The following is a 13,004-nucleotide window of genomic DNA, read 5'->3' on the forward strand; positions in this document are numbered from 1 at the left end:
TATTCTACACCGACTATAAAGTCCAAAACTAATATATAATATATTGATACTTTTACGAATTTAAGGATTTCATATACTAAAATTGATACATTGAATTCATATACAAAACAGGTTCATAGAATAGGTTTTGTGCAAGAGTGGAATTCTCAGTTTAAACTACGATACCACAAAACATTCTTGGAAAAAATGTTCGAATGTCATATACATATGTATGTAAATATGTATATACATATATATACGTGGATGGAATTTTGACACGATAAAAATCTTGAAGTGATTTACTTCAAGGAAAAATGGTGTATACGATAGATATCGACACAATACTCTTGAATCATAATTAATATTAACATCGAAAAGTGCATAGTTTGAGTATCCACTAGGGTTGTGATTGACAGTTGTTTTATTAGAATTAATACAAATAAACTTTTTGAATACCTACACGCGGTGTCTATAATTAATCGCGAGTGTTTTTCATCATTCGAAGAAAATGAACGTTTAACACGTCAATCCATTGTACGGATCCATCGACAGGTTGAATGGAACAAATGTGTATAAAAAGAGCTTTCATTGCAAAATGGCGTACAATATACATATGTATAGTCGAAGACGGCTTTTACCAAACAAACGGCAAAGTAAAATCTTGGTTACTGTACTGTACTGTAATGAGGATACTTCAAAATCCCTACAATTGATTCACATTGTTTGGTATTTCACATCAAATTGTGAAATACCAAACAATGTGAATTAATAAAGGATAAATTTCAATTGAATTGTCATATTTTTGGTCTGTACTGCGGAGCTTTAATTTCAGTTTTTAGATGCAAAGCAAATAAATGAACTGACTGAGTTGTAACCGGACAAGACAGGTACGATAGTTACAGCAAAATAATGAAGAAATTATGATTTTGTTAGTAAAAAAATCCTATCCACATCATCATTAACATTTACAGCAATTCACCATCCACTGCTGGATGAAGGCCTTTCGAACATGCTTCCATTCGTCTCTGTTTTGCGCAACTCTCATTCATCGGATCTTCCTTGCGACCTTCTTTTCACTTTTTTACATTATCTCGTGTACCATTCCAGCACTTCTGTTGTCCACCTTTCGTCCATTCTTCTAACTACGTGACCCGCCGGTTGCCATTTCAATATTTTTACTATCTTCATTATATCAACTACCCTTGTCATACTTCTCACCCACGTATTCCATCTTCTATATCTCCTCATTATGCCTAGTATACAGCGTTCCATACATCTTTGAGTGCATTGAACTCAACGCAGCATTCTGACGTTGCTCTAGTTTCACATTCATTGATTGACGATCTTTTTCTTCATGCATTTCGGATTTAAAAACGGCATTCATTCGCCCAAATGCACTCCATCTTAATTTCATTCGTCTACTTATTTTTTCTTCCTTGCTACGGGACATGTTTATGATTTTTTCTAAATACTTATATTATAATATAAATATATATACATAGTTACTAACTACTTCTAGTGTTTTATCATCTAATTATATAAAAGTAAAACTATTTCGACTCATTTTTTAATTTAATGCAGATAGACGACCACAATTAATGATTGCGTAGGAAGTGTGCTGCGTGTATTCCATGTATTCCGACTCATGTGCACAAATTTAAAACACAGATTACATAATTTTTTTGCATACAATTAGTTTTTTATGTAAAATTACAGAAAAAACATTCAAAGTATGTACTAAAAAAATTTTAGCATGCACTAATAAAAAAGGTATGTATCGGTAATTACAAAAAATACTTTCTTCAAAAAGTAGTCATGAACTAATATGCAATTTAAAGACGACGTCATATGACTACTTATCTGTATAACCGTAATTACCTAGTATTTGCTTCTGGCAAAATGTCATCCGCTACGACGTAGATCATAGCTCCAGCAGCAAAGGACAAAGCATAAGGCAAAATTGGTTCAGCGAAGGACACAGCTACAGCGCCTAGCACACCGAAGACAGGCTCCACCATACCGCTAAGCTGGCCATACCTGAAAAGAAGACAAAAAACACATAAATTTGAATTTATAGGCTCGAGATGAAGCCGGGGAGAAAGGGCTAAACGTGTGTACCCAACATATTGAGCATTATTTCCTGGTCGAGATCCGTGTACTGAATAATGAGTGGCGCTCGCTTTGGCGGGCCCGGACGTTATCCGAGAGAGATCAGGATTTATAGGGTGGGCCGCAAGTGCAGCGGTGCAGTGGCGTGCGTGAGAACGGTGCATTGGAGGGGGAGGGACAGGGCGACCGCCCGCTGGTCCCCGACAAACAACGCATTCTTGACCCAAGGGCGAGCCGGAGGAGGGCTCGGATTCCAGCACAAAGGCCGGGGAACGGCCTTGCTTGGACTTGTGAGGGACTCTGAGGACCCGGCGCCCGACCAGACCAACCGCTTTCATTATTGATTCCTCTCGTTTAATTGATCGCACGCACACACGCCGAGCCGGGGAGAGAGCGTCGGTGCAGTGGAAGCTGCGCAAGAGGTGCTTGCCCTCTCCAGCTCCAGCTCCAGCTCTTTCGGCTGCAGTTAAAGACAAAGCCGTGTATGAGAAGGCAGGGGTCGTTGTACGTAATGTACTGCCGAAAATTGGGTCACTGGCATTCCAAATTCTATTCCAGAGTTAGTTTGATTACATAAGTTCATACACAAAAACAGATTTTCATTGACTACATAAGGACTAACAACCTATGTATGTACATAGTTTAAGTTCGCATACACTCGTATTTATATCATTTCAGCAATTCATACATCATAGCTAAAATTTGCTGCCTCTAAGTGTAAGTTGTATCTACCTACTATTAAAATAAAAAAATATCAAACTTTAATTTTTAAAATTACAAATATGGTAGCACTAGAATATAATCACTGGCTAAATATACCATTTATTTAAAAAATCTCCAAAAAATATTTTTTCAAAAGTCTTCCTATGTATACGGTTTTGATCAAAAAAAATCATTACACGTTAGCTTTTATAACTATTTCAAATCTACGATAATATAAGACTTTCGAAACCACAACTGTAAAAATTAGACCAAAAAAGCGCGGGGAAATTGATATAAATAATATATCAAAACCGATAGAAAAATTTGAGTTAGATATCGATGTTTATAAGTTCTTATAACGATATATTTACAATACAATGCAATATGTGTGCCTTTAGATTTTGTTATTGATGTGAGATTTACATTAGTAGTATCTAAATATATTTTCTTAAATCTTTCACAAATAAAAAATTCAAATTGTTGGTGCAACATTTCCATGAAATCTAGCTATGAAGGAACGTGTGAGCCAATCACAGATAAAATTTAAATGCTACGTAAAATGTAAACATTTATGGGCGAAGAACCTAATTACGACAGATACAAAATTATAACCAATTTCCAAATGGAAGAATTTTAATAGTACTTCAGATTATATTGTCAATTAATACGGCACATTAAGTATACGTCGAGAAAGAGAGAGAGAAAATTGTAATCGAATTATTAATTATATCGTCATAAAAACTATTAGAAATTTTTTATCGATTTAATTAATTAAATTTACGATGTTATGGCTGTCAACTGCCACAGAATTTTTCGGGTTAATTTATATAGAGACATTCGAGCTGGCGATTCGCTATGGTCATAACGCAAATTGTGAGGTGACAGATAGCAAAATTTTCCACGTAAGCACTTTTAATTATCCCAAAAGGCGAATTTATCGACGTCTCAGAAAATACACTAGTAATTTCAGTTTTTAATTCGAAAAGCAGCGGCCCGCCTAGAGATCATCGATGAGAACGAGGAGAGGAGAGGATAGGAGGCGCCCATCGATCACGGCAGGTGTCGTACGCACAGAACGGTGCGGTAATAAAACATAATGAACCCGGTAAAAATATGACCAATTTTTATCCGGACAAATTACATGACTGAAGGGCATCGGCCAGTTGATCTACGGCTCTAAGGGCCACCAGGACGATTACGACACGTCAATATTAAAATCGTTTCCCCCCAATCTCGACTTAAAAGTGTGGTAAAAGGCTCGGATAAAATATACTTTACGATCGATCATTCGCGAGATAAATCAAACGCCCCATTAGGATATTACCGAATGCATCTCCATAGTTACCCACCTTTCTCTCGGTTTAATTTATTTTCCAAAGCCGGCTGTTGCTTTGATGTGAGTTAGCACTCTCCGCTCGGCTGCGGGCGAGCTGCCAACGTGCAATTTTGATGCAACAATGTATACTACAAGATTTGCGATAATGTGCGAAAAACGAAAATCACGGTCGCCAGAGTGAGAGCGCGAGGAGCTTCTAATAAACTAGCGGCTTTAAATTGAGCCGGAGTGCAATTAAGATATGCATTCGAAAGCCATCTTCATTTGCGGCAAATTCGTTTTTAATTGCAACGCGCAGTCTCTCCGTGCCATTTTTAGAGCTTTTCAAAAGGTTGCTTCCTTCGTTTGACTGAGAAGCTGGGATGCTGAATACTGATGCGGGGTTGTTGACACCCGTCGTGACATCGCACTTAGCACTAAACCGCTCCAGTTAGAAGTAAGCAAACACTAGTTTTATGACGGCTGTAAACAGTTACACTTACCATAAGCTCTTCCATACTGAAAAGCCGGTTGCCTGCAGTGGCAGACTCACAGCTAAACCCTCAGGGAAGTTCTGAATGCCTATCCCAATAGCCAAGTTCCTATAACAAATACAAATAACATATTTAGATTTCATTCACAATACCAATCCTTGGCACATCATTCAGATAGATACACATGAAGAATCAATTTGAAACTCTTTTCCAGTATTAATACAAAATAATATGTATACCAACCATGCATATTATAAGCAATACACCTTGTACTTATGTACATATATTACATAAAAGATTAACGTGACACAATTTAATTGATTAAATTATACTATCCAATTTAGAGTAATATTGTAAAGCTAGTCGAATATTACGCAAATTTAGAACCGAATTTTACAACTGGCGTCACAATTTTACTCTAAATTTATCAAATCGGTCAAAAAAAAATAGATTTTGTGATAGATAATGGAATAGTTTTGTTTTTAATTTTATCTGGACCATTTAAGCATAATAAACAAACAAATGTAGAAGTGTTCCATAAAATTTAACCCTAATACTAAGATGTTTCTCTAAACTCGCTTAAATAATTATCAGCTTTAAATTCGAGCATAAACTCAATTTTTCGCAGACTTACGAGTTTTTCAAACCAAGTCCAGCCAGTTTTCACGAAACAAAACCAGATTTTCCTAGACGAAGAGTGACCTACGAGTAAAATGTGGTACTACATAGCAGTGTTTGTCGCACATAGAGTCGCCGCATGCGCAAGCCTCGTCTCTTTATTGAGGAGTATTGTGAACGCTCCATTAGCATTCTCGACGGCTAATATAACCACATTCCATCGGAGGCAAACGTATTCTCCAAAAATTCTCGAATCCAGCTCCAGGTATTTAGGTTCCACACTTGAGCCTTTCAGATTAGTGGCATGCGTACGAACGAGCGCCAATATGGAGGAAAGAGTTGCTCAAGTAAAAAAGGCTCTGCGAAAGGGGGAGGTGTGACAGAGACGGACAGATAATAAGTGGCGAATGTGGGTTAAACAAAAATATGCGACCGGAATGGCCGTTTAACAGAATGCGCGGTGCCGAAGCGATTAGGAAAGGCATCCGTGTCACTTGTCTGGTGAAATTCCACAAAAACAACCAGCCAAAAATGCTATCGCTATCGCACACAACCAAATCGTTCGATTACATCGCGCTGGGTTCAACTACACTGCCGTACACGGATACCTTCTCAAAATTGTTCAATTTAAACCAAGAACAGTTTCGTATATTTCTTTGGTGTAATATGCCAGCGAAAAGGAACCTTCTGGGTCACGTGTATCATGATCGATGGATTCACATATAAAAGGCCCTTCCTAAGTAATCAAATTTGATTTTTATATCTGCACATCGTTAGCACTGGTCATTATTCTTTATCAATAGTCATCTCAACTATCGGCTCTGGACTGAAGGAAAAATTCCGTTAAAAAAACTTTCCCATTAAAATGAGAATCTTTTCAAGCTGTTCAAAAAATTAAAACTTCGCCGTAAAGGGCGGCGGTCAGGTTTTCATTGCCTACAAAAAATGGTTCACTATTGTCAATTACTACTGTCCTACAAAGCAAGAGAGCAAAAAAAAGGTTGACAATATGTAGAAAGTGAAATATTTTTTGTGGGTAATGGAAACTTGACCGCCGCCCTTTACTTCACCGTTACTGGTGCCTTTTGAACAACAAATAACCCGGAAAGCTAAAGGGGAGACTATGTAAGTTTTTCAAACTTCAATCTTTAATTGAATTTAAAACTAAAATTAAAACCCTTTTTTAGAAAAATTCAAGTCTAAATCTTTTACTAATAACTTAAATACGATTTAACTCCATTTTTTTTTATCAATGTAACCGACAACATACAAATGCAAGTACATACAGTACCGGTAATTGAAATCGCATCACCTCTAAATATTTTGAATTCTCGGAATTTCTCGGTAGAAGGTCCCCTACATTCTAAAATACTCTTTTTTTTATTCAAAAGGGTAGTATTTCGAACATTTTGAGGTATTCTATTAAGTTCTTGTGAGAATTTCGAGTTAGTAACTACTATTGAAACATGATTCTATTGATAACTGGCTTACCTCGATAAAATAAACGAATTTTTGTTATTAATCCACAGAATAGTCGAAATATGATTTTTCTAAGTGGAATTTTATTTAATTCTCATATAAAGACAATTTAATATATTATCCCTATTAATTCAATTCAGATTCGTGTAAATACGAGTAAATACTAGTACGAGCTTTTAGCTCGCAATTTTACCGATTTAAAATTCAGCAAACTTCCAATTAACGCGTTTAAACGAAAACAAAAAATAGTGTGACCAGAACACTATCCCAATAAACATGTTTCAATAGAAAATATTCAATATAAAATAGTATTAACAGTGGGAAAAAATCCAAAAATGAAAATACGTATTTTTGACTTTTTACTTGAACTGGACGACTACTAGAGATTTGAAAGCTGAAAAGTACTACAAATGAAAGATAAAATACCCGACTATAGATTCCAATATTCATTTTGAACAGGAAATTGACAGATTTTGAGACATTGACCGAACAACACGAAGATATAGAAAAATCGCGCGATTTAAAAAAACATATCTCCGAATCTCGAGCCAATCAACATTTTTTATTACCAGATTCGTGTTTACTGGGCATAGATCTATATGAAAAGTCATATCTCGTCTCTGAACCATTTTTCGTGTCGAACAGTGTTATTAGTTCAAATTGAAGATTTCAATTTACGAGAAGATTTCAATTTCTTTCCTCAACTGTGGCAAAATTAAAATAAGATTGAAATTGAGACATAATCTTAAGATCATTCAACATATCCTCATAACTATTAACCTACTAACTACTACAACTACTGCAAAAAAAAAACTAAAAAAGCGTATATGTACTGATCTACAGGATCTAAATTTAAAATCGAAAGACAGTAAAAACTCAGCCGAAAAGGTCGAATGAAGAGATAGATAGATGTATGTGGTATGGGAGGGTTAAATTGGCCGAAATGACGAATTCAAAGGAAGTGTCCGCGGCCAATGATGAAATGCACGACGTGCCCGGCGTGCTGCAAGACCAGCGGTCGTCTGACATGCAATTGTGTCTTCTTTAAGTGTTCATTTGTGTGTGATAGATTGCTTCCTGCGCCGAAGACAGCCGCTCCAAGAAGCAAAATCCAAATCGGACATCTCCACTCGGCGGTGTCTATTTGCTAATACCGAAACGGTTCCTCGGACGTAATCCAAAAGAATTTTAAAAATTCAATTATTTAAAATTCAATCGGAATACTACAAAAACGAACATCGTACAAGGTTCATTCAACTTCAGGTTTTGAATGAAATTCGATTGCAAAACATTACAATGAATATAAAGTAACGAAATTAAAATGTTCGAAGGATCTACGCACAAAACCGCAGATTCAAAATGGCCGCGTATCGTTTGAGAAATGCGCGACGCCAATTTCAATTCAAGTCAAATAATAAACGATCGAACGAAGGTTTTAATTGAATATTCATTTTTGTATTAATTTACGCATATAAATATAACTACGTATAATATATTATACACACGGGTGAGAATATTATAAAATATGTATTATGAAACGCACCGTGTGCGGTCATTTTAATTACGCCATTTTTTCTGTCCCTCTACGTTCGATAATCGGCAATTGTAATTTTTTGCGCTAACAACATTATATTGACTTTTAAGGCTTTGAGTATGTTTACACGTTCGGCCTTCAAAGCGATTTATAATCAGGTGTGCCAAATCGCGAACAACGATCATGATCGGTAATAAACATTTACAATACTTAAAAAAAATGTTAAAAACGGTACTTGCAGAGATTTAGATTTCTAGAATTTTTAACATAGAATCAATTTATTCCTATTTTTTTTTTTTCATTAGAATAATACGTTTTATGGTTTGAAGTCGCATAAACTCAATACACAAATCTTTGTAAAATGAAATTCAGATCATATGCGACAATTTTGTAGCATTGATTTCTCCATAACAGTTTCTCCGAAATGGTTTTTCCGTAACAGTTTATCTGGGACAATTAATTTCGAAAAATCTATCTGCAACAATTACTTTACTATGATTTCTCCGTAGCAGTGTATCTGGAACAGTATTTTTTATTTATTTGTATAGGTAGGATATACATATACACCAGGAAGCCCTAACAGGAAAACCCCAATGCGACTTCTTGGCCAATTATAAACATCGATAAACAATTTATAGAGCAAATTACAGAGCATCATAGAGACATACTCGTATATGGATAAATTTGACATGCATGTTTGCATTTTTGCAAAATTTTATAAATCACCGATTTCGAAACGCTGAAAATTCGAATTTTGCGAGAAATAGGACAAAGTTGCCAATTTGTTGGAACTGTTTTAATGAAATCGTATAAATTGGCAAAATAGGAAACGATCGACCTGAAACAAAGTCTGGCCTGCAGCACCGGGCTAAGGATTGAACCCGTGACCACTTAGTTGAAAGCATTACGCACTAACCACCGATCTATTTATCTGAAAAATTGTATGTATGTATGTAAAATACATTATTTTCCCCGTAATAATTTATCTACAAAAATGAAACGGCAATGATTTCTATGCAACATTTTATTTCGAAAAATGTTTCTGCAACAGTTTCTTTGCAATTTATTTGAAATTTTATATGAAAGAATTATCCTTTTTTTATTCGATATATTTTTTAGTGTTACAATCTTACAATATGCTGAACTATACGTCCATTTTATTCTGTAAAACAAAACTAAATAGTCTGAAATTGAGATGACAAAATTGCTGATATAAAATTTTGATAAAGGATAAAATTTAGTCGAACAAAGATAGGAACATTGAAGATTGAAGTTGAGTTGATACACTTTAATATCACCATCTTATTGATCATTTGATATTCATAAAAAAATTATGTCGGCGCGCAGAGAAATGTCGAAAACTGTAGCTCAAAACGATTAAAAATTTGGATATAACCTGCAGATTGTTAACCCCTGTAACGTGAGTACACGGAAGAGAGCAAATTATTGTACGAACAATTAGTGGAGGGAGCAACAAAGTCACGAGACAGCGGGGCGGCTTTCGAATGGCTATGTCATAATAACCAGCTAGTCTAGAACAACACAAACAAAAATATGCGTTCACATGTACATAAGCGCGCGAGTGAATTTAAAAAAATAAAGTAGTCATGAATATGTTATATATACATACATATATATATATATATATATATATATATATATATATATATATATATATATATATATATATATATATATATATAAATATATGTGTATATATATATATATATATATATATATATATATATATATATATATATACATATATGTATGTGTATATATATTTTTTGTAATTTATATAAAAATGAAGAATGGATAAAACGCGGTATGCGAGATATTTAAAAGAAACTTATTGTTTTGGAGAAAGTTCCAGCTAAGTATGTTTTTTTTTCCTTGATTTTTCTTAGAGCCGAGCTAACCCGTTTCTAAAACGCCAGTTCGGAAAGAATTTCGAACGCGAGAAGGCAACCCAAAAAATATTTATAAAACTTTTGCATAACTATAGACGTTACCAATACATACATATTATATATTTACAAAGTTAGCCTCGAATTAAATGATTAAGTGAAATAATCAGTATTTCGAAAGCTGTCAACGTCAACAAACAATTAAAGATACTTAAAATTTGATGATCATATACATACATGCATTTTATTTAAACAACTAATGTCACATAATATCTGGTTCTTCCATAGCCGTTCTCCTAATGATTGAGTATCGTGACCCCTCTGGAAAAAGTTGATGTACGCATTCTTGACAATCTTCCACTTGTTTCGACATTCCGCATTATAAAATGCTGGTCGTAGACATGCCAATACCTCTGCTTCCCTCCACATTTAGTCACCGCCAAATCTTCCTATTTTTTATCATATTTTCTATGAGCGGTGTCCAGAGTCTAGAGAACGGCATAATACTTATATACAAAAGACTAAAGTATAACTTTGGTTCCCAATTATTTATGCCTCATGACTCATCACCATACATAAATAAATCGATACAGATTAATCTAAAAAAATCTAAATACCGAGTGAGCTCATTGCTCAACTAGATGCCTGCTTATTCATCGAATCGCAGTTTATCGACATTTGATTCGTCGAATTATGAAATTTTTATTTTATCCTGCATCTTGGGTAAAGCTTTGATAAGTCAAATACACAATCTGATATCTATCAAATACACATTCTGATATCACATCTAAGCGTCTCGTATTAAGAGCTATGTAAAATTAGAGATCCGTCAATGGAGATCATCACAATCGCACTCCTCAGTCATGAGGAATATGTAAGACTAAGACGATAGTCGTGAAGCAATTACCCATTTCTCTCACTAAGTCTATCATCACAGTTCAATAAAAATATACATCGGCATGATCGAACCGTTTCAAACACGAGTCCTTGACTTGACCGATTTAGTCTGAACAGAGAGTGTTGCTATTTTTTTTTCTGTGTAATTTGAAGACGACTTACGATAATTATCGAGCGCATAGCACCCATGCACAGCTCCTCGACTTCGTATTTTATCACCATCATCATCATCGCGCCCGCTAACGAGCTTCGAAAATTGATACGGCGAGGTCGATCCTAAAGTACAAAAGCTCTCGCAGACGGAACGGATCGCAGAATCTACGGATAATAACAAATCCCGACAAAAACTGCATCTGCGGATTTCGCATTCGGAGCCGATGCGTTCGCACACATACAGATAGACGATAAACACGCCGTGTAAGTACATTAATTTTGACTCGAGTAAAAAGTTGAGCGTGTACACAGATGGTTAGGTTTTTTTCCACTGCGGTATTTATATATACAAAAATTGGCACAATTGGACAAGAATTCATTTCGCTCATCGGCTCGACATCAAGATACGCTTTGAAGTGGTAGAAAGTGTTACACGATCGAATCGAAACGGAATTAGATATAGGACCAACCGCATATTTTCTCACGCCAACTATGCCGAGACAACAGTCATCATATGGATGATATATGTAGAGTATATCTATCTACACAGTTAGAACAATGACCTAGGAACCATATTTAAATTTTTTCATCGCCATGTACGAGTAATCTTCCAGACACGTATACGTCCATCTTCTTAAACTGTACAATATAAAACTTTGAACGATATCATATTATATAGACGCTACACACAAAATCAAATATCTCAATTTTAACTATCCATACCATTAGAAAATTAAAAGTGTTGTATCATTATTCAATTCGATAAGAGTCCACATTATTATTTCGACTAAAATTTTATCGTATTATTATCAATAGTTTTTTGAACGGTTCAACAATTTATTAAAACTGCTGTGTGGCCGGATCTAGGCACTTGAAGTTAATAATACGGTTCAAACATTGCTAATAATTAGATCAGTCAAATGTTACAAATAAAAATGCAATAATTACAAAATTCTAACTATCAATAGAAACGATTTATTACATTATTTTTGGATGTTAATAGAATATTCTGATTAAAATCAAATTTTAATAATCTTTGCGTATTTATGAAGAATAGTAGAATTGTTGATAAAATACCAAAAAAAATATCGCGCAGTTTACATTGTACAGTGTTTTAATCTCACGAAGAAGATTTAATGTCACGGTTTTACCTACATATTAGGGCTTCCAATCCCGGAAGCTTACTTCAGCACCGGGATTGAGGTGCTGGGAATTTCCGATCCCGGGATCCCGGTGCTAGCACTAGGATTTCAAATGTATAAGAAAGAAAAATTCAATTGCATGTTTTCATATTTCAAAAACGTTCAATTGCATTTTGCAAACTCTCCCGATGTTTCACGCAAAAAATACTCCCATATTGGCGTACAAATTTTGAGAGTTTGGTTACATTTTTTAAATTTTCGGTTCGCATCCATAAATTTTTAAGATTAAATAAAACACATCCGAAAATGTAATTAAATAAAGTACTTCTGGTTGACGGATGCTTACCAACTTTTATACATAACTTGGTAAAATTTCAGTTCAATAAATTAAAGGATTTCTTAGAAAAACATAAAAAATCTTGATTCTCTAAATTAAAAGTACATACTACTTCGGTTTAGGAAAAAATATTGGGTATAATATTAATAATTTCTATAAGTAAGAAATTTCAGTCCGATTTGATGAGTGGTTTGGGAGATAATTTAATTCAAAAACTGAAAAAGAAAGAGGACACTTATAAGAGGAGGTACCATTTCCGGTTAACTTAAAAATTTGAAAAAAAATTACGGTGTACCTATAAAAATTTCAGTAACCAATACTAAGTTTCAGTTCGATAG

General features: G+C 34.7%; 1 protein-coding gene across 2 annotated transcripts in view; it reads right to left on the reverse strand.

Annotated features, from left to right (window-relative positions):
• The window catches only part of Zip48C (Zinc/iron regulated transporter-related protein 48C), a 78,286-nt gene that overhangs the window by 28,785 nt on the left and 36,497 nt on the right, over positions 1-13,004 (reverse strand). For both annotated transcript variants that reach the window (XR_013260581.1, XM_077430529.1), the window contains exons 5-6: positions 4,609-4,707; positions 1,858-2,016 (exon numbers count right to left, since the gene is read on the reverse strand). Coding sequence is in view for 1 of the 2 variants with exons in the window: in XM_077430529.1 (XP_077286655.1) it covers positions 1,858-2,016; positions 4,609-4,707 (258 nt within the window). In the remaining variant the exon portion in view is untranslated. The remainder of the gene's footprint in view (positions 1-1,857; positions 2,017-4,608; positions 4,708-13,004) is intronic.

This window comes from Arctopsyche grandis, chromosome 5 (genome assembly GCF_051622035.1).
Source record: "Arctopsyche grandis isolate Sample6627 chromosome 5, ASM5162203v2, whole genome shotgun sequence".
Taxonomy (NCBI): Eukaryota; Metazoa; Arthropoda; class Insecta; order Trichoptera; family Hydropsychidae; genus Arctopsyche; species Arctopsyche grandis.